This window comes from Peromyscus eremicus, chromosome 3 (genome assembly GCF_949786415.1).
Source record: "Peromyscus eremicus chromosome 3, PerEre_H2_v1, whole genome shotgun sequence".
Taxonomy (NCBI): Eukaryota; Metazoa; Chordata; class Mammalia; order Rodentia; family Cricetidae; genus Peromyscus; species Peromyscus eremicus.
The window spans coordinates 59,494,783-59,516,689 of record NC_081418.1 but is presented as its reverse complement, the minus strand read 5'-3'; the positions used below and the strand labels follow the sequence as shown (position 1 = coordinate 59,516,689).

Below are 21,907 nucleotides of genomic sequence, written 5' to 3'. Positions count from 1 at the left end.
TATCACCACAAGTCACAGCTAATTGTCCATAAAGCTAAACTCAGAAAAGTGGTCCTTTGACCCTTTCCACAACACTTATACCGCTCTGATGGAATCCAGTAACTCTCGGCTGAGATACCAAGGTTCAGAACAACGTCTGTCACTTTCTAAAAGTTTGACCAGCGATGGACGAGGCTCTGCAATTTCAGTTTCCTGAAACTAAGGCTCCTTTCTCGTATGGAGCCCTGTTGGTGTTGTCTGCGAAGGGCTACCTCACTTTCAGTGCCGCCTCTGCCCAGCAGCAGCACCTCGCTCATCCTTTTCCCTCCACCTCTACTTGTCTTCTCCCATTGTTTGGGCCAGCTCTCTCTAGATGCATGCTGGGAAGCGTAGTCGCACTCCCTGCTGGTTAAACCAGTTGAGCAGCCGGGTAAACTTATCTGCTAGAGGTGGGGTACGGTCTGGCAGAGCAGCTCGCCTCTCCGAGGAGCAATCTGGGATTTGCAGTTTCCAGCGCTTTAAGCCAGCCTGCTGGGACAGGACTCTTGGACTCTAATCCTCCCCCAACCTGGAGCCCTGCGCGTTCTGATGGCGTCACTAGGACCGCGCAACACCTGGGATTCGTGGTAGTTCTTGAGGAGAGTCCCGCCCGAGGTCGTTGCGAGTCAAGAACTACATTTCCCAGGAGCTCTGGCGGCGGCGCGCCGAGGGCCGCCCGGGGCCGTGATTGGCTGGCGAGCCGGCCGCACGCGGAGGAGCTCAAGGAGCAGCTCTGTTGCGACAGAGGCCGAGCGGCGAGGCCCCGTGAGTTGAGGGGGAAGGGGAGCCGGAGGGGAGGAGAGTGCGGACCCGTGAGCAGGAAGCGGGAGGAGAAGCGGAAGGGAGATCAGGGTCGGGATGGAAAGGGCCGAAAGGGAAAAGAACTGGCCCAGGCAGAGACGCAGGCGCGCGGGTTGTGGGGGAGGTTAGGGGCAGCGAGCGCGGAGACCCCTTTGGGACCCGCCGCGGAAGACGCGTGGCTCCCGGGGAGGAACCGCGCCGCCGTCGGTGGGGTGGAGGGGAGCGACCAAAACCAAGTCCGGACGAACTCCTGGCGAAGATCCGAAAAGGAGGCGGCCGGCTGAGGTGCGCGAGCGCCAAGTTGGGAAACTAGAGACTAGGGGCAGAACGGTCCCTCACTGAAGGCCCGGGGGGAAGAGCGCATCCAGGGGAGGCCGGCGGGGATTGGCGCGCGAGCCCTAGAGGAGGAGAGAGGCTGGAAGACCGACCGGTCGAGAGTGTGAGGGACCCTGACAAAGTCGGCCGAGGCGAGGCGGGCACAGAGTGAGGCACCAGAGGCTTGATAGGAAAATTCCGAGGAGGGATGGACTACGGCTCAGACATTCTTACCTGTGAGTTTAGAATTTTGTTGGCGTATCGGTTTGCTTTTCTTCAGACTCCTGAAAGAACCGTAACTACCCCCGTGGCTCATCACCATGCCCTCCGACCTGGCCAAGAAGAAAGCAGCCAAAAAGAAGGAAGCCGCCAAAGCTCGCCAGCGGCCCAGAAAGGGACATGAGGAAAATGGAGACGCCGTCACAGAACCTCAGGTGGCAGAGGAGAAAAACGAGGAGGCCAATGGCAGAGAGACCACAGGTGATGGAGGGGAATTGGGTGAATTTCCTGATCTGGATGCAGAGGCGATGAAGAATGTGGCTTCGTCGGATGCAGATGCATTGGCCTGTAATCCCTGCATTCAGGAGGCTAAGGCAAAAGGATGGAGGGGTTTGAAGCCAGCCTGGGCTTCTTTTACAGAGTAAAAATCCCAACACACATCTTTATAGGCCACGAAACTTTTCAGTGACAACCAAACCCATAAAGTTAAAGATAGTGCCACCTTGTTACTGATCAAGGGAACTGAACTGAAATGGCAAACTCAGATGGGAGCTGTTCTACCCTGATACTGTAGAGGACAGTAAAGGAAAAGGCAACTTCCTATCGTTTTTCTGAGTTTTTCTTCTGACCTGTGGTAGCCAGTATGTCAGGCTTTACCATATGGTACTCTTGATGTCACAGGGATAGTGATTATACTAATGAGAATAACTTATTGTTACATATTGGTTTTTGTTGTTGTTGTTGGTTTGGTTTTGTCTGTTTGGTTTTGGTTTTGGGGTTGGTTTTCCCGAGACAGGATTTCTCTGTGTAACAGCCCTAAACTCGATTTGTGGACCAGGCTGGCCTTGAACTCACAGTGATCCGCCTGCCTCTGGCTCCTTAGTGCTGGGATTAAAGGTGTGCACCACCACCATGCCCGACTCGTTACATACTGTTTTATGTGATTTTCCTGAGAAAACAGCTGTGGTTTTGTTGTTTTGGGGATCTATTGAGCATTTCTCCCCATTAGTTGTGCTACTACTCACTCATACTATATAAATATAGTTTGCTTTCAGAACACTTATTTTCTAGTTTCCTTTCTCTGTTGCTGTGACAAAACATTCTATGACTGAAACCAGTTTGGGAGGGAAGTAAGGCAAGGACTGTGTAGGAATGCTGCTTACTGGCTTGCTCAGCTAGCCTTCGTATGTAGGGGCGGCTCTGCCCACACTCGACTGGACCCTCTACATTCATTAGCAGTTAAGACATGGCCACTGGCCAGTCTGATGGAGGCAGTTCTTCAGTTGAGGCTCCTCCCTCTCCCCAGGTTTTGTGAAGTTGATAGCTGAAGTTAACTGTGACGGGGGAAACATGGCGATGCGTCATAGTGAGCACCACAGTTGAATGCCTGTCTCTTCAGTGCCCCTGAAAACTCTGCACAGTCAGTCCTCCTGCTGATGTCGACCGCTCGTTGTCCTTTGGCCGTTACCACATTTTTGTCCTTTCACACATTAAGATTTGATGCCATAGTGCTTGTACAAAGCCCTGTTTGACATTTTCTCTCAAAGCCTGGCTCAATATGGCAATGCCTTCTGATGACATCTAACATTGGTTGTGTTCCTATTTGCTATCCCCTGTGCCATTTTGTTATTTATGTCTATTTTAGTCATCTCAGTTGTTTATATGGATATGCAGGGACCGTGTTTTGAGTGGGGTGTGTGTGTGTGTGTGTGTGTGTGTGTGTGTGTGTGTGTGACTTGTACTACAGATAAACACTAAATATTTGAAGAAACATAGTAACATTTGTAATGGGGACAGAAATAATAGAAAATATAGTTAAAACTGACAGTTAAGTGGTAAGAATTGTCTCCAAAATAAGAGTTCTAGAAGGAAGCTAGTATGATCGAGTTAGGCAGTGAGGAGGCTTATCCCTGGCTAGGGTTGTGGAAGGTGGGGAAGTTAAGCACAGTGGGAGGGAAAGGACATTGGAAGGGCAAGAGAACTCAGAAAGAGTGCGAAGTAAAACTGGCCTGTGAAAGCAGAGTGTTGGGCAAGTCTATGTCGTGTGCACTAGGTATAAAGCTCTCGGAACTCTTGAGTCTGCTTTGAATGACCTGAGCTCAAGTCATGTGGGATGTGAGTCTGTCTGACAGCCCCTTCCCAAATTACATTTGTCTCCAGAAGTGGATTTGCTGACCAAGGAGCTAGAGGACTTTGAGATGAAGAAAGCTGCTGCTCGCGCTGTCACCGGCGTCCTGGCCTCTCACCCCAACAGTACTGACGTCCACATCATCAACCTCTCACTCACCTTTCATGGTCAAGAGCTGCTCAGTGACACCAAACTGGAACTAAACTCAGGCCGTCGTTATGGCCTCATCGGCTTAAATGGAATCGGTGAGCCCTTGGGGGGCGAAGTGGGAGGTTTCTCTTTCTTGGATCATCTGTTACTCAGTGTGTATTTAGCATTAGCAAAGCAAGAAATTAATCCTGTGAGTGGAGGACCAGACGTGTCCAGGACAGGGGAGTTATGACCCAGCAGTGTGCAGTAAGTACCAAGTGAGTAGTTTTTGACAGAAGGTGCTAGAGAAGTTGGTGGGGGAAACAGGAATGGGGAGTAGTGTGTGAAGCCATTGTAAATGAACAGGACTTCACAGGAGCAGTAGCACAAGACTTGAAGTTGAAAAGGGAATCTTGAGAGTGAGCAAAAAGAAGGCAAGCACTTCAAGAATGGGGATCCTGGAGTGCCTGTTAGGAACAGGTGCACAAGAACAGTGAGGAGGTGGCCGAATGTCTCTGTGTTATTCTCTTAGGAAAGTCCATGCTGCTCTCTGCTGTTGGGAAACGTGAAGTGCCCATCCCCGAGCACATAGACATCTACCATCTGACTCGCGAGATGCCTCCTAGCGACAAAACACCCTTGCAGTGTGTGATGGAGGTGGACACAGAGCGGGCCATGCTGGAGAGGGAGGCTGAGCGGTTAGCTCATGAGGATGGTATGGCTCTATACCCAGGGGTGGGGTAGGCTTCCTCCTGGGGCCCTCAGGGAGCTGATGGTCGGTCATGTGCCACCCACAGCGGAGTGTGAGAAGCTCATGGAACTCTATGAGCGGCTGGAAGAGCTGGACGCCGACAAAGCCGAGATGAGGGCCTCAAGGATCTTACATGGACTGGGTTTCACACCTGCCATGCAGCGCAAGAAGCTGAAAGACTTCAGTGGTGGCTGGCGGATGAGAGTTGCTCTTGCCAGGTGAGTCTCCCTTTCCCTCTTTCCTTGGAGCCCCCATCTCTTGGAGTGGAATGTTCACCCTGGTAGGACTGTAGAACTGGTCTCATGGTCAGTATGTATCAGATGAGATAACCATCAGTGGTTTGGCTTAGATAGGTATGTGGACTAGACTGAGTCTCCGGCTGAGGTACTCAAAAATACTTCCATGCTCAGTGCTGGGTCCTCAGCACATGGTCCAGGAGTACTCTGAGTAGACTCAAGTAAAACAGTGGAGTTAAGTTTTTCTTTCACTTTGACCCCCTTCCTGCCTTTTGTGCTTCCATCCTGCTAATTTTTATGATAGTAAAATATTGGACAGCATTGATGTCACCTGTCCTTTTTACCCTTGGGAACCTGTGCTTAAAATGAGTTTCTATAGTCCAGCACTACTTCAGTGCCCCTCCCCAGAGGGCTGAGTTGTATTCCTTTGTTTTCTAGTGCAATAGTGAATATCTATTGAGGCTGCATACTTTATAAAGAAAAGAGGCTCATAGTCCTGGAGGTGCAAAGCCAAAAGGCCTCATCTGATGGTGGCTTTGCTAGCAGAGTCCTGATGTGTAGTGTAGGCTTCATGTGGTGAGAGATGGGAAATTGGTGTGTCTGTCTTCTTGTCTCCTTATAAAGCCACGAGTGTGTGCTCACTGGTCTCTCTCTCTCCTGCTCACCGTGCAGAGGCCAAGCACCAACATTCAGAGACATTTCTACCCTCTTAATGCCTCAGTGGGGAATATTCAAGCCATAGTACTAATTAAATGGGTGAGACCGTCTGCATTGCACCATTCCTGGGAAGCAAGTTGGTGAGGCTGCCCCATGGGGCTAGAGAGTTGCCAGTGTCTTTTGTTTTTTTGACACAGGGTTTCTCTGTGATGAAATAATCCTGGCTGTCCTGGAACTCACTCTGTAAACCAGGTTGGCCTCGAACTCAGAGAGAGCTGCCTGCCTCTGAGTGCTGGGATTAACCACCGCCTGGCTCACCTGTCTTAAAACGTAGTGCAGTGGCTCCATTTGCTAACCAGAAACTGCTCTGGCTAGCTTAGGAGCTTTAGAGATAGACAACTCTCAGCTTGAGTGTGATTCAGCTCAGAGATACTCTTACCAAGTTCTCCAAGAGTGGTGACTGCAGTCTGGAAGCCAGAGCTTTAGCCTGTCCCTTCCTTGACTTACTGTGTGAAAAAGGACATTCTTTGTTTGGGTGCTTGCTGGAGTCTGGCAGCCCCATCAACTAGTCTAACCAGGATGGTTGTTGCCTTGATAACTTGATTCCTCTTGTGCCTTTCTTTGATGCTCACCAACTGCCATCTCAAACCTCACAGGTGCAAAAGGCCTCAGCCTTACCTGTAGGCTGCATTCCTATAACTCTCAGTCCTGAGTTCTGGAGCCCTTTTTTTCTCTGACGTAGAAAACGGATTAACTATGTAAGGATGGATATGTTACATTGTTTATGCTGCATTTTTTTTTTTTTTTTTGCGTTTGTTTAACTATAGAAAGGTGTGTTGCATTTGTTTTATCTTGCCTGCCTAAGGTACCTGATTGGTCTAATAAAAAACTGAAGGGCCAATAACTAGGCAGTAGAGGGATAGGTGAGGCTGGCAGGCAGAGAGAACAAGTATGAAAAGTAATCTAGGCTCCAGGGAGAAGAGAAGGAGGAAGAGAGGGAGACGCCAGAGGCCAGCTAGCCAGGCAGCTGACAGACAGACAGACATAGAGGAAGCTGGACATACAGAATGAAAGAAAGGTAAAAAGCCCTGAGGCAAAACATAGATGAATAGAAACAGGTTTAATTAAGATAAAAGAGCTAGTGGGACAAGTCTAAGCTAAGGCCAAACATTCATAATTAATAAGTCTCTGTGCCATGATTTGGGGAGCTGGCGGTCCAAGAAGCCTGCTACAGATTGGCTTGAGGATTCAGTCTAGACCTGACCAGCCTCATGGCAGGCAAGCTGTGCCTTCCATTCCGCATTCAAGGTGACTGTTGTTTTTTTGTGTGTCCTTCAGAGCCCTCTTTATTCGGCCCTTCATGCTGCTTCTGGATGAGCCTACCAACCACCTGGACCTGGATGCTTGTGTGTGGCTGGAAGAAGAACTTAAGACGTAAGGAGTGGGGCTGGGAGCCACAGATCCCTGAGGGGTCAGTAGCAGAGCCCAAAGGAAATAGGTGCCCAGAAAGGAGGCCAGAGAGAGGCCAGATGTAGCCAGTGCCAAATGCAGTTAGAGAGTGGGCCTTTTTGTTTCACTGGGGTGGTTTTTTTGTTGTTTTTGTTTTTTAAGTCTGAATTGTGTGAGCCTTTAAAACCAAAACCTTTTGTTTTTCCTATGTCTGAAGTACAACATCTTTATTAAAGGCAATGTTTAATTGTATGTATATGTCTATCAGTGTATGTGTACACACACACAAATCATGTAAAGTAAGTCTAATGTTTAAATTCATGATGTGGTGATAAAGAAAAATATTAACAAATATGATCATGGTTCTTTTATAACCAAAGAACTGAGTAGCTTGGAATATTGTCTCAGCTTTAAAAGGAAACATGATATACCTTAGTGCTGTCTCAAAAGAAAGGGCTCATGTTTCTCTTACTGAATTGGTTTGAGTTGGCCCTGCCCACAGTTCTGGATGCCTTTTATTGTATATACAGACCGTTGACTTTGCTACTACTCCATCTCTACTCCATTCTGCTGACAGAACAGAAGCCTCAGGCTTAGGCTGTCTTACCACGGAAAGGCTCCTGGAGCCCTTTACTGAGGGAATGCAGTGCTGCCTAGGTCCCTGCTTGCTGCAGGAGCTACAAGGGCACTTGAGTGTGAGAGTGGGAGAGGGTGAGAGCTTTCTGGGTCTGGCTGTGTAGGCTTTTTTGACTAGTCTCTTGTTTGCAACCTTCCTGATTGGCTCTTTGGCTTCACAGTTTCAAGCGCATCCTGGTCCTTGTGTCCCATTCCCAGGACTTTCTGAATGGGGTCTGTACCAATATCATCCACATGCACAACAAGAAACTCAAGTATTACACGGTGAGTGGGCCTTGGCTCCTGCACTTGCTAATTCTTTGAATTTGTTATTAAGTATGATACAGTCTTTTAAAGAAGTCCTTTGGTCCATTTTGTTTTAGTTCCAAAGCCTTTGCTTCTGACTATAGGCCATGGATGGCAGCTGCTCTGTGTGTGTGTGTGTGTGTGTGTGTGTGTGTGTGTGTGTGTGTGTGTTTGTGTTTGCCTTATGCAAAGAAGTTGACTTCTGTGAGTGCCTAGGGAAGGCCCTGATCCTGCTGCAGCCCCCAGAGGTGTTGGATCCTCCGGAGCTGGGGTTAGAGGCATTTGTGAGCATCTGATGTGTATGTATTCTGGGAATCTAATGAACACACACAGAGAACTAAATAAAGAAAAATGTAATTTTTTTTTTTTTTTTTTTTTTTTTTAAGTAAAAAATAGAGATAGGTGTGGTGGCATCTACATGACCCCAGCACTATGTTGGCTGAAGTGTAAGGGTCGTGCCAGCCTGGATTCCACAGTGAGCATCAGTTTCAGATAGGAAAAGGGAAAACAGACCTTTTCATTCATAGTCACAGTCACTGTGGGAGCATTAATAGTTTCTTATATCGCCTTCCAAAACTGTTTATTTGCAATCGTTTGTAGAAAATATTATATATGGATACATTCTTTATCTTTAATCTTTTAGAATCTTAAGTTTTTTTTCTTTGTGTATATGGGTATGCCTACATGTGTCTCTGCACCCCATAAGTTGCCCAATGAGGCCAGAAGAGGGTATCAGATCCCGTGGAACTGAAGTCACAGATGGTTGTGAGCCACCATATGGGTGCTGAGAATTGAACCCAGATCCTTTGGAAGAACAGCCAGTGCTCTTAACCCCTGAGCCATCTCCAGCACCTCTTCTGTAATCCTTAATAATCATTATATTTTTCAGGTTACTTTTAAAATTAGTAATGCTTTTTAGATGAGTATGCAGTCTGCCTCTTTAGTGATGCATAGTATTACCATTGTGTGTGGATATCCTGTGACATGTTTCTTAGGTCTTTTTAATGGATGACTAGCTTGAGTCTTGGGCTTTGTTTGGTTCAGATAGAAACCATGGCAATCCACTTGAGCATGATCCCAAATCCAGGTGGTTTGTTTTCCCTTGTGTGTGGGGGGGTATTATCCTAAGTGGCATTAGCCTCTAGGTGGGCAGTAGGAGGTGGTGGAGGGCCTGAGCTCCATGGTGTCCGCATGATTGTGTTCAAGGCTTCTACAGACACTGAGTGTTCTTCGGGTTAATTTTAGGATTTACCATGGACCCTGCCTTGGCTTGGCTGTGTAAAAGGCATGGAATTAAATATACATCCATACATTTCTGGTTGGGCTAGAACATGGCTTAGTGGTACACCCTTGCCTCACGTGTCATGTTAGTGCCCTGGGTTCCGTCCTCAGCTCTGCAAAAATAGACACCAGGTTCTAGGTTAGCATGTGCTGCTTTAATGCAGTTGGTGATGCTGCTGTCACCCTCCGATCTGAGTGAAAACCCAGGACTGAGCCCTGGGTAAAGCTGCCGCCTTGCCTGGGGCGGGCATTTCCCCACAGGGTAATTATGATCAGTATGTGAAGACACGGCTGGAGCTGGAGGAGAACCAGATGAAGAGGTTTCACTGGGAGCAGGACCAGATTGCACACATGAAGGTAGGAGGTTGTGCTGCCCTTCTCCACCTGTACTGGGAAGTGATGGTGGCCGGAGGAGGCCGGAAGAAATGAGGGTCATTTCTTACTCAAGGTTTAAGAGTTGATGCCAGGCATGGTCCTGCACGCCTTTAATCCCAGCACTTGGAAGGCAGAGGCAGGAGGATCTCTGAGTTCAAGGCCAGCCTGGTCTACAGAGTGAGTTCCAGGACAGCCAGGGCTACACAGAGAAAGCCTGTCTCAAAAAACTAAAAAAAAAAAAAAAACAAAAAAACAAAAGCTGCTACTTCCGGTGTCCTGTGCACATGCACACTTCAAGCCCCATCTTATCTCTTGCACACACTCTGATTCCTCTTCTGGTCTCTTACAGAACTACATTGCCAGGTTTGGCCATGGCAGTGCCAAGCTGGCCCGGCAGGCTCAAAGCAAAGAGAAAACGCTACAGAAAATGATGGCATCAGGACTGACAGAAAGGGTTGTGAGTGACAAGGTGAGGTCTGATGGTTAGGTTAGGTGGCTGAAGCATGGGTTAATAAAAAAGTACTGACATGAAAATGCCTCCTCTTCTTAGACGCTGTCGTTTTATTTCCCACCGTGTGGTAAAATCCCACCACCTGTCATTATGGTGCAGAACGTGAGCTTCAAATACACAAAAGACGGGGTGAGTATGGGCCAGAGCACATGTGCAGAGCCTGTGTGTAGCTAGGAGGCCGGGTGCATTTCGCACGGGCAGTTTCAGCAGTGGGGCTTCTCCCATTCTTGCCAACTGCTGACTTTTGCCAGGGTGTGGATGATTGTCAGGCTTAGCAGAGGAAGCAGTGGGTTGGGATCAGCTTTGACAGTAATTCCCTCCTCCATTCTCCCCACCTATGGAGTTAGCATGCCAGGCAGAGGAGATTTGAGTTCTAACCTTTGTTCCTCTCTCTTTACCCGCCTCAGCCTTGCATCTACAATAATCTAGAATTTGGCATTGACCTTGACACACGAGTGGCTCTGGTAGGACCCAACGGTGCAGGGAAGTCCACTCTTTTGAAGCTGCTGACTGGAGAGGTATGGTGCTAAGGTGGAATGCCATGTCGGAAGAAGGGAGGGAAGGAGTGCTTTGGTGGTTGAGTGAGCCACCTGGAGGGGCTGGGCAGTGCTGAGGCTGGGAAGGGAGGGTGGGGAAGACGATGACGTGTGTGGTGAAGGCGTTCATATGACAGGCTGTAAGGACGGATGCCTATACACTGGAGTTTCTTTTGAGAAAATATGTGTTGGACCTACATCAAGTGTATTATTGATGTATTATACAATGGACCTTTCATGTCCATCTAGTAAACTTCTGCTTATCTTCGCCTCCCTTGAGTCTGTTTGAGTGAGTTGTTCTAAGTATGTACGTTTACATTTGTTGTGTGTGCATTCGCATGTGGTGGTCATAGGACAACTTATGGGTGTCACTTCTCACCTTCCATCATGTGGGTTCCAGATCAACTCAGGTTGTCAAGTGCCTTAATTCACTGAGCATCAGCCCTGCCTCTTTAACACTGAAGAGTGCCTAGACGGTAGTCTGTGTTAGCGAAGTACATTGATTGGGAGGTTGTCCAAGCCCAGTGTGTTTGCTTCTGTTGGGGATTCTTTTTTGGCATGCTTACTTTCCTGATTCTACTTAATTCTTTCCTAGCTTCTACCCACAGATGGAATGATCCGGAAGCATTCTCATGTCAAGATAGGGCGTTACCATCAGGTACAGGCCTGGCGTCAAAGCTGGGGGTCAGGGTAGAAGGGACCACATCTGTCCAAGCCCCTCCTCTAGGAACATTAGCTTCTCCCTGCTTCTTGGATCCTGAGCAAGTGTCTGGGGTGGGCTCCTGGGGCAGGCCCCTTTTAGGGTAGGCCCCTGTCACACCAAGGGGCCTCCTTTAGGAGAAGCTTCCCCCAAATGTGGTGGTCGTGCTTTCTCTGCAGCATTTACAGGAGCAGCTGGACCTGGACCTTTCACCACTGGAGTATATGATGAAGTGCTACCCAGAGATCAAGGAGAAGGAGGAGATGAGGAAGATCATTGGGAGATACGGCCTCACTGGGAAACAGCAGGTGAGAGAGGAGGGCTGGGGAGGACCCAGGATGGCTCAGGCTACGGCCAGATGATCAGAGAACACTGCCATCACACCTAGGTTTGGAAGTGATCCCAGAGTCTCCTCCATTTCTTTCCTTTAAAGTGTCATGTACTGTGGGTTGTGGGAAAGGACAGTGAGCAGGACTCTTGACAGGCTCTTGAGCCGAGTGCTTGAGAGAGCTAGAAAATAGACATGAAACTGCAGGATCACCGGATCATGTCATTGCATCAGAATTTACATGCTAATAGCGAGAGGCTGAGTGGTCATGTTTCTAGGTATCCCGTCAGGTCTCAAGACTAATGGCCTGGCCAATATCTTGCTATATGATCTTGGGTCATCCTAAGCTCATGTCTCACCAAAAAAAAAAAAAAAAGAAAAAAAAAAAAAAAAAAGCAATACTGGTAACAGGAGCCAGAGAGGGGAGAGAAGTCCCATGCTGCATGGCGGATGTAACACCAAGTTCTTATGTCATGGTTCCTCTAGGTGAGCCCAATCCGGAACCTGTCGGATGGGCAGAAGTGCCGAGTGTGTCTGGCCTGGCTGGCCTGGCAGAACCCTCACATGCTCTTTCTGGACGAGCCTACCAATCACCTGGACATAGAGACCATTGATGCACTGGCAGATGCCATCAATGAGTTTGAGGGTGGTATGATGCTAGTCAGCCATGACTTCAGACTCATCCAGCAGGTGAGTATGGCCTGAGGCACAGAATGGAGTGTATGGGTAGAAGGTTGTGTGAAGCACAGTTGTAGCACATGGAGGGCATAACACACGTTTGCTAAATTCAGGGAAGGGGCTCAGGTCTATGTGACCTGGTGAGAACCAGATCTCATGACTCTGTAGGGATCGTAGTTAACTTGGTAAAGATGAGCCAAATGAGGAAATCAGACTTTTATTACTGTGTCAAGATTCTTCAGCCCCAAAATAAGTGTTGTAGTAAGAAGGATTTAGATTAAGAGGAGGAAGGCTGCTGGCCATTTCTGTATTCTGTATTTCTAAAAAAGCAAGGGTAGAAAAACATGTGGTTCGTGAAGCCTCTGAATATGTGGGAAGCCTGCTGGAGACCTCACAGTAGGGCGGTGGTGGGTAGGATCTGGCTTGGAAACTTCTAGAATACTGGTTATAGTGCTCTTGAGTAAAATGTCCCCAGAGAGAGTAAGCTGGATATGGGTTTGGGTGAGGCCTCAAGGGAGAGGCTGTTTCACTCAGGAAGCCTCGTTATAGTCCTGGTGGTGGAGAGGGTGCCAAGGGCTGGCCAGATTGAACCCAGCATCTGCTTCCAGGTTGCACAGGAGATCTGGGTCTGTGAGAAGCAGACAATCACTAAATGGCCTGGAGACATCCTAGCTTACAAGGAGCACCTCAAATCCAAGCTGGTAGATGAGGAGCCCCAGCTCACCAAGAGGACCCACAACGTGTGAGCCCTCAGCCAGGCTTGGGTCAGGAATGCCACCTGGAGCCTGCCAGCTGACCCCTGACCAGCCACTCAGGACAGGACCCTGGGGCTGCACTCCCGCACTGCTGCAATACTGCCCCCAGCCTCCCCTCAGCCTGCCTTCGCTGCATCTTATCTCCAGTTGGACAGCACCTGTCCGTCTCCCATCCTCCTTCCATTTGGGTCTGTCTGTCTGGACTGGCTGGCTGTTCCCTCCAGACCCTTGCTGGTTACCTTGCCCTGAGAGATGCAGCCAAGGGTCCCTGGGTTAACCCAAGGGCCCAAGCCCTGGTCTGGCCCTGGAAGGATTCAAGAGCCTCGTTTTATGGGTTTTGGTGATGTTGGAGGAGTACTGCCAGCCCATCACCCCCATTCCTTATTGCTTCTGGTTGGGAGCCCTGGGCCAGGGCCATAGTCCTGGTCGGTATTTTAATAATTATTTAACTGTAGATCTGTGTGTCATCTACAAAGAGTCCAATAAAGAGGAATCCACAGTCTCTCCTCCCTGGGCCTCAGCATTCTTCTCTCCCTGCAGTCAGTATTCACTTCCCCTCAGCAAGCCTATAAGGCAGAGAAGTCAGGCCCTCTGGAGCCCCTGCCCTTTCCAGGTCAAGCTTTCCCTTAGGCCTGTGTTTCAGCAGACTTGGGTGTAGAGAGGGCTTGTCAGGTCACAGAGGTGGACCTTGCCAACTTTTTGGGAGTACTGGAAGCAGCTAGGAACTAACATTCCTAACAAGTTTCCTAGTGTGGATGCTGAGCAGCAGGTCATGGACCATGCTTTGCAGTGTGACATACTCTGGCTGCCACCTCCCATCACATAGGACATTTGTTAGAAATCCAGGTTTCTCAGCTAGACCTGTCTGTTGTGTTTGGTGGAGTGAGAGATGCAGAGTCTGAGGTCTGCACAGTTCCTCCACTGATGGAGTGCTCTATCTTCTCCACACCCACCCTTTATTAGCTGTGCCTAGCTTACATCCAGCTAGGGTTCTTCGTAGTCCGGCTAGTCCTTTGGAAACTTGAGGCTTCATGTCAGCAGGTACTACCTTACCTGAGGGTGGTTGTCACTTGCCTCTGAAACCTCAGCGTCCATCTAAGAACTTACAATCCAGTGGGAAAGCCAACAAGACAGAAAGGCTATAAATCTTTAAATACTAAATTGTGGCTTAAATACTAGGAGGGTCAGAAGTACTCAAGAGGGAGGGAGATCTCTGACCACAGCCTAGAAAGGCAGACTTGGTCCTGTTCCTTAAAAAAGTGATAAGGATCTGTCCTCCCCAGATGGTGAGGTCCCAGAGCTGCTTAGCAGAGGAACCAAGCCTTTGCACTGAGAGCTGAGACTGGCAGGTCTCTGCTCCACCACAGCCCCAGAGGACTTGCTCTGCCAGCTGGGCCGGGAGCAAAGCAGTCTGAGTCAGCCTGCCCTGAGTATGCAGACTCGGTTCAACAGGGTCGTCACTTGTCACCAAATCAACTACCTGTTACTAGAAACTCAAACCAGGTGCGGCACAGGCCTGGAATTCCAACACTAGGGAGTTTGAGACCAGCCTGGGTTCCTGACCCTCCTTTACCACCACCACCAAAACAAAAAACAAGCCACTGGGCCCCTGGAGCTCAGGGTTGAAAGGACTTGGCATCTGGAGAAGGGAAGTGTACTCAACCTCATAATCCAGTCAGTGCATTTGTTTCCTACACCCACGGCAGGAGAAAACCCAATTTGACCATTTTAAGAATGCCTAGAAAGTCTGCAAATTATCTAAAATTAGCTGTGCCTTGTTTGGGATTCAGAACTGCCCTCGGCCTGGAAGCAACAGCAGCTGCCATGTCACCAGGTTTTTCGAAACGGAGTGGGGGTGGCAGGGCTGCGTGTTTTCACATGCAGGCAGGTGGCATTTGTGGCTGTGCCCCACCCACCCCCAACACACACACTGTTTCTGATTTGTGGGACCTTCCTTTCCCAAAAATTGGTATATTTTGAGCTGTTCTGGGCTTCTGTTGTCACAGTGTTCAAGAACCTGTGGCTTAGCTCAGATTTGGGATCAAAATCTGACAGAAGGTTGGGTCAGGGTGGACTCAGGAGAGGGTGGCTGATGGCCTGGGTCAGGGTGGACTCAGGAGAGGGTGGCTGATGGCCTGGGTCAGGGTGGACTCAGGAGAGGGTGGCTGATGGCCTGGGTCAGGGTGGACTCAGGAGAGGGTGGCTGAAGGCCTGGGTCAGGGTGGACTCAGGAGAGGGTGGCTGAAGGCTGGGTCAGGGTAGACTCAGGAGAGGGTGGTGGACACACTGATGGCCTGGGTCAGGGTGGACTCAGGAGAGGGTGGTGGACACACTGATGGCCTGGGTCAGGGTGGACTCAGGAGAGGGTGGTGGACACACTGATGGCCTGGTGTCGTCACTGAGCTGAGAGCTGCTATTCACCCAGGCTGCCCTAAGGACAAGATGACCAAGATCTTGACTAGCTGCAGCTTTCTGCTGGCGAGGATGGCCAGAGCATGGCTGGTAAGACACCCAGACAGCTCCAACTCACCCGCTGGCTTAGCCACTTCTCTCCCACTTTACAATGACCAAGTCCCCCTGTTCACATCTTAGGTTGTCATCAGGTCCCTACTACCTTTCTATAACAGACCCACCTAGTTCAGAAGTTTCTGTGCTGGAAAAAGAAGGGCAGAGGGAAGTGCCTTGATCGAGGTCAAAGTAATTGTGGTCAGTCCAACCGTAGGTCACCTACTTCCTGGCCCAGTGATGCAGTGACTGTCACACAGATATCCTTTCTGGACAGTAACTTGCTCACCAAACACCAGTTACGTGAACAAATGCTTTGACTGACAGTCCTCCATCTAAGAATGTCACCTCCAGGGATAACTCACCTCCTCGGGACTCTGAGATGCAGTTGAAGAGCAGCACTCTCATAATACAGAGCAACCCTCGGTGTAAACTGTCACTTAGCCAGATTATGGACAGCTGTGGACATGTGCTGATGAAAACAGCAAGGTGCAGGTGCAGGGAAACGGTACAGTTAGACCTCAGCACCCAGGGCTGGAGAGATGGCCCAGCGGTTTAGAGTGCTTATTGCTCTTACAGGGGGTCCATGTTCACTTCCTAGTAAGTACTCACCATGTTGGGTGGCTCACAACCATCTGTAGCTCCAGCTCCAGAGTCTTTGAGGACTGTATGCCTGTGCACATACAAACACAAAATAAAATCTAACAACAAAAAGGCCCATAGATCCCTAGCATCCATGTAAAAAGCTGGGCACACCAGCACATCCCTGTAATCCCAGCACTGGGGAAGTAGAGTCAGGAGGATTCCTAGGGCTTGCTGGCCAGGAAGTCTAACTCAGTTGGTAGGCCTAAATTCAGTGAGAGACCCTGTCTCAAAAAATAAGAGGGGAAACCTTGTAATCCGTAATCCACTCAAACTAAGTACCAAAAGAAATAAAGTTTTTTTAAAAAAGGAAAAATAAAAAGTGTTTCCACAAAAATGCATAAACAAAGCACGGTAGTGGTGTGCACTCCTTTAATCCCAGCTCTGGGGAGGCAGAGGCAGGAGGATCTGAGTTGGAGGCCAGCCCAGTCTACAGAGTGAGTTCCTGGACAGCCAGGGCTACACGGAGAAACCTGTCTTGAAACAAAACAACAAAAAACCGGAACCAAAACAAACAAAAAGCAAACCAGCCAGCATGGTAGTGCATGCCTGTAACCCAGCACACAGGAGGCTGAGGCAGGACGGTGTCAAGTTCAGAGCCAGCCCAAGCTGCACAGTGAGAATCTGTCTCAAACTGCAAGAGCAGCAATCAAGCACTATTAGTGTCTGCGCCATCTCTCCATCTGTGTGCTCAGGTCTGCCTGCTCTGTCTCCCTGCCCCACTGAATCTTGCTGTTTTCATCACAAATAAATGCTGCTCACTGGCTTGCTCTCAGGTTCAAGTTCAGCTAACTACATCCCAGGCCCACCTGCCTAGAGATAGCGTTGCCTATAATGGGCTGGGTCCTCCTACATCAATAACAATCAGAGAATAGTCTACGGCCATACCACCCTGAACACGCCCGATCTCGTCTGATCTCGGAAGCTAAGCAGGGTCGGGCCTGGTTAGTACTTGGATGGGAGACCGCCTGGGAATACCGGGTGCTGTAGGCTTAAAAAAAAAAAAAAAAAAAGAAAGGAAGAAAAACAATCAGAGAATACCCCACACAAAGGAATACATACTGTATGAGCTCACTGACGGGAGATTGTATATGCCAAACTAGACTGGAGGGAGAGGTGAAAACAGTTGCCTTGGGTGGGCAGGGAAATTGGGAAGAACGTAAAGGAACATTCTAGGGTGATAAAATATTGTGACTGAGACATTGGATGTATAAATAAATACATTTGTCAAATAAGGTGGAGAGATGACTTGGCAGTTAAGGGCACTTGCTCCTTTTCCAGAGGACCTGGGTTCAATTCCCAGCATCCACATGGGAGTTCACAACTTCTCTAACTCTAGACCAAAGGAATTTGATGCCCTCTTCTGGCTTCCTTGGACACTGTACACAAGTATGCAGACATACTTTCGGGCAAAACACCCATACACATAAAAACATAGAGGAAAAGTAGGTGGAAAATAATTGAGAAAGACAATGTCGACCTCTTTCCCACACACATTCACACACACACACAAATGGGGAAAAAAGGCAAAACGCACGTATAACTGCCCATATGTTGACTAAAGACGCTGACCTACAAGGGGTAGATGGCATCAGCTTGTAGTCAGATAAACTTCACTTAAACTTTGTGTACAGGGCCAGCGAGATGTCTCGAGGGCCTGACGACTCGTTTGATAACTAGAATCCACACAGCGGGAGAACTGGCCACAAGAGCTGTGCTCTCACCTTCACATGCCTACCATGGCAAGCACGCGCGCACACACACACACACACAAAGTAAAAAATAAAAGTGGGTTTACAGCCTCATGTTGAACAATGAAAATATTTCTAAGAAATGCATTTTTAGTTTTGTCTTTATGTGAATGTTAGAGTAAACTTGCAAAAAAATAACATTGGCCATAGCTGTCACTAGGCCATGTAATCATATGGACCACTGTCACTATATATTTGGTCTACTGCCAAAAACATGATGGTGGGAGTGAAATGGAAACTCGGCTTCCTGTGTCTTTGTGTCCGGATTGGGGTCTCGGTCGCCATTCTCCTTGAAAGCCTCCATTAACACAGTGGTCCCTGACATCCACACTCTGCCAAGGCCACCGGTTGATCACGAACTCTCTCCTCGTTTGCATTCTGTTGCTGTGTTGAACACCATGACCAAAAACAACTCAGAGAAGAAAGGTTCATTTCCGCTTACAGCTTGCAGTCCTTGAGGGAAGTCAGAGCAGGAACTCCCAAGCAGGGAAGAACGTGGAGCAGAAACCACCGAGGAGTGTCGCTTACAGGCTTGTGTTCAGGGTCAAGTTCAGCTCCTCTCTTACACAGCCCAGGCCCATTGGCCTAGGGATAGTACTGCCTGTAGTGGGCTGGGCCCTCCCACAATCATTAGCAATCAAGAAAATATCCCACAGACAAGAGGACAAGCCAATCTGATGGAGGCAGTTCTTCAGTTGAGGGTCCCTCTTCCCAGGTGTGTCAAGTTGACAACCAACTCCTTTTTGAGTGATGCCTTTTAAATGGCTGGCTGGCAAGGCCATCTAGCTGGCCCAGCCTGGCTGAACCACTCTGACTTCCTGGAAAGCCCAGACAGCTGTGTGTGTGTGTTGCTGCCTGGAGAGCTGGTCAAGCACGCTGTATCCGAGCACCGAGACCACCACCTAGTCCACCAGCTCTAAGTGACGTATGCTCCTGGGCAGCGGTGATTTGAAAAAGGGATGTGTTAAACCAGAGTGCTGTCTGGGGCAACAGTGTTCTCCGTGTTTGAAGCTACCACAGGTGGAATCACAACACACTTTATAAAAACTGCTGTCTGGAGACATGCCGTAAGTGACAGGTGACAGTGCTTTGTAAATAAATGACTGTTTTAACACAGTGAGCTGAGTTTCCATTTCTGGGCCCACAATCCCTGGGATGTGTTACCCTAAGACGATGGGTTTGGGCCATCAACTCTCATCCATGTCATTGTACACTACGTCACAGCCAGTGTGCTGGGAGACTGCAGATGTGTTTGTTTGTTTGTTTGTTGTGTAGGGGGTGATTGGACTCAGATCCATATATAACTCTTGTCATGTTTTCTTTTGTTTGAGACGTGGTTTCTTTGTGACATAATTTTCAAGACAGTTTGTCTGTGTAGCCCTGGCTGTCCTGGAACTTGTTCTGTAGATCAGGCTGGCCTTGAACTCTCAGAGATCCGCCTGCCTCTGCCTCCGAGTGCTGGGTTTAAAAGCGTATACTGGCCTGGCGGTGGTGGCGCACGCCTTTAATCCCAGCACTTGGGAGGCAGAGGCAGGCAGATCTCTGTGAGTTCGAGGCCAGCCTGGGCTACCAAGTGAGTCCCAGGAAAGGCGCATAGCTACACAGAGAAACCCTGTCTCAAAAAAAAAAAAAAGCGTGTACTGGGGCTGGAGAGATGGCTCAGAGATTAAGAGCACTGACTGCTCTTCCAGAGGTTCTGAGTTCAAATCCCAGCAACCACATGGTGGCTCACAGCCATCTGTAACGAGATCTGGTGCTCTTTTCTGGCCTGCAGTCATACATGTTGTATACATAATAAATAAATAAATAAATCTTAAATAAATAAATAAAAGCGTACACCGTTGGGCCGTGGTGGCACGGTGGCACAAGCGGAGGCAGAGGCAGGCAGATCTCTGTGAGTTCGAGGCCAGTCTGGGCTACAGGGAGAGTTCCCTGAAAGGCGCAAAGCTACACAGAGAAATTCTGTCTCGAAAAACCAAAAAAAAAAAAAAAAAAAGATAGGAAAACAGGAGTGGTGTCTCACATGTGTAATCCCAGCACTCAAGAGGCACAGGCAAGATTGACTCAAGTTCAAGACTCCCCTGAGTTACAAAGTATGTAACTCTACCTCAGAAAGAAATAACATGCAAATAATAACATTTCATATATATGTAAACTATAGGTTAGACCAATTTCTAAATAACCTAAAAAAGCACTATTTTATTTTATTTAGGTAATTTTGGAGATAAAGTCTCACTAAGGAATCTTACCTAGCCTGGAACTCACTATGTAGTCCAGGCTGGCCTTGAACTCACAGATCCACCCGCCTCTGCCTCCTGAGTGCTGGGATTTTAGAGGCATGCACCACCGTGCCCACCTTGTTGGATTTTTAACTTTCCTCTGTTATTTTTTAATAATTTCTCCCTTCTCAGCTTAAGATGTTTGTGAGATTCCTAAATTTTCTCCTTTGTGTTTTGAGACATTTGAAAAATGTTCACACACACAAAAATTGCAGTTAGGGTCTCCAGTAGCCTGCCCTCTGCCTGGACTCCCGCTGCCACGCACGTGCTTTCTTTTTTACCAGGTTCCCTGAAGGGCCACCTACTCTCCTCTAAGTTTGGAGAGGGAGACCAGAGCAGGGACTGACTGGCAAATTTAACACTCTGTGTTCGCTTTGTGGGAGGGAGACAGACCTGGCTTGTCGTGAAAGGATCCACCTTGAGATGATGGCCGACATGTTGCTCTAGAGAGCACTCACCTCACACTGTGCTCACATCTCAAGCTTCGTGTTCAGAGTTCACAGGTGGAGAATCGGCCGTCCACACTTGGGTTCCACGGCTGCTGTGAGGAAATGCAGACCCAGGGTGTCCGGCCTGAGCTTCACCTCTGCTCCGCTTCACTGCTTGGTTTGACGCTTTGATGCTGAAGGTGTGATTCCTGCACTAACAGCAGCAGGTCCCCTGGGAGACCCGGGAGTGAGGAGCACACCTCAGCCCTCAGGGGGCTCGCCATCTGAACAACAGCCTCCAGTTGTCTACAGCAAGTGTGAGGGTGCCTCCTCTGCCCCCGTGTCCCTCGCCGCCCTGTCCTCCCTCCTCCTTGGCCTTCCTCCTTTCCTTCCTTCCTCTCTTCCTCTCTTCCTCCTTTCCTTCCTTCCTCTCTTCCTCTCTTCCTCCTTTCCTTCCTTCCTCTCTTCCTGCCTTCCTTCTTCCTTCCCCTCTTCCTTCCTTCTTCCTTCCCCTCTTCCTTCCTTCTTCCTTCCCCTCTTCCTTCCTTCTTCCTTCCTCTCTTCCTCCCTTCCTTCTTGCCCTTGCTTAACACTGAGCCAAAAAAGTGCCCCCCCAGGGGGCCAAAATCAGGGAAAGAGAGAGTTCAGGGCTTTCTGACCACAATCCGGTGCGTGTCCCTGCTCCTACCATAGAGACGTCTCAGGGAGGTCATACACAAGAGTAGAGACCAGGCTGAGGCGGCAGCTCAGGGGTAGAATGTGTGCCTATCGTATACCAGGCCCTCGTTCCCTTCCCAATAGTCTCCCACACACAAGGACTAAAAGCACAGGAGAAGGGGACAGTCACAGTGCATGTGGTGGTTGAGTGAGATGTCTCTTGGTGTGCCACATTTGAATATTTTGTCCTTAGATGGTGACACTGTTGGGGGAGGTTAAGGAAGTTTGGCCTTGCTAGAAGAAGCATGTCCCCGGGAGTGGGTTTTCAGAGCTTAAGGCCTCGCCCTGCTTCCTTTTTCTCTGCTTTGTGCGTGAGGTTGGAGATGTGGGCTCTCAGCGTCCTGCTCCAGCTGCCATGCCTGCCTGCTGTTCCCAACCTGTCATTATGGACTCTAGCTCTCTGGAACCATAAGCCAAAATCTTCTCTAAGTTGCTTTGGTGTTTTTATCACAACACTAGAAAAGTAACTAAAAGAGTGTACAGTTGCACACTTGCTACTCAGGAGACTGAGGAGGGGAAATGGGTGGAAACCGTAGTAAAACTCCACCAGTACTCTGGATGAGCAGTTCCAGTTGGAATGACAATGACGCCTGTGGAACATGTGCTCAACCTGCCCGCCCCCTCCAGCTCACAGGTGGCATCAAATAGAGACTGTTCCTTTATTGGTAGGCACAAGAAAAGGGTCAGTTGTCCCACATTCTGCCCTGACCTTTCTACAGCCATTGCCCAAGGACTTTTCGGTGTGCAGCCTCGGGGATGTACTCCTAGACAAGTTTCCCCAGCCAGCCCTGCACTCC

General features: G+C 49.0%; 1 protein-coding gene, 1 long non-coding RNA gene and 1 other non-coding gene across 4 annotated transcripts; 2 read left to right on the top strand and 1 right to left on the bottom strand.

The window, feature by feature from the left end:
• Positions 1–648: 648 nt before the first annotated feature.
• Positions 649–13,290, top strand: Abcf2 (ATP binding cassette subfamily F member 2). 2 transcript variants are annotated; one of them, XM_059257733.1, is made up of 15 exons: positions 649–783; positions 1,415–1,614; positions 3,514–3,726; positions 4,143–4,325; positions 4,408–4,579; positions 6,593–6,688; positions 7,501–7,603; positions 9,167–9,262; positions 9,630–9,749; positions 9,831–9,920; positions 10,199–10,309; positions 10,923–10,985; positions 11,207–11,335; positions 11,842–12,045; positions 12,642–13,290. In XM_059257733.1, exons 2-15 carry the CDS (start codon positions 1,455–1,457, stop codon positions 12,777–12,779), a joined length of 1,878 nt encoding a protein of 625 aa, XP_059113716.1. In that variant the 5' UTR covers positions 649–783; positions 1,415–1,454; the 3' UTR covers positions 12,780–13,290. The 2 variants fall into 2 exon arrangements, with proteins under 2 accessions (XP_059113716.1, XP_059113715.1); XM_059257732.1 differs by lacking the exon at positions 649–783 and adding an exon at positions 790–1,104.
• Positions 13,291–15,317: 2,027 nt separating this feature from the next.
• Positions 15,318–21,902, bottom strand: LOC131905827 (uncharacterized). The gene is made up of 3 exons (XR_009378046.1): positions 21,820–21,902; positions 20,424–20,625; positions 15,318–15,966 (listed from the first exon to the last, which is right to left on the bottom strand). It is a non-coding gene; the product is annotated as an uncharacterized LOC131905827 (long non-coding RNA).
• LOC131907505 (5S ribosomal RNA) lies at positions 16,810–16,928 on the top strand. Its single transcript, XR_009378414.1, has one exon. It is a non-coding gene; the product is annotated as a 5S ribosomal RNA (ribosomal RNA).
• Positions 21,903–21,907: the final 5 nt, after the last annotated feature.

What these genes read in the sequence shown, in the direction of transcription:
- Abcf2 (XM_059257733.1), top strand. Translation starts at nt 1,455, where the DNA reads ATGCCCTCCGACCTGGCCAAGAAGAAAGCAGCCAAAAAGAAGGAAGCC. An exon ending in GCGGTTAGCTCATGAGGATG is followed by an intron (nt 4,326 to 4,407) that starts GTATGGCTCTAT and finishes TGCCACCCACAG; the next exon opens with CGGAGTGTGAGAAGCTCATG. An exon ending in AGATAGGGCGTTACCATCAG is followed by an intron (nt 10,986 to 11,206) that starts GTACAGGCCTGG and finishes CTTTCTCTGCAG; the next exon opens with CATTTACAGGAGCAGCTGGA.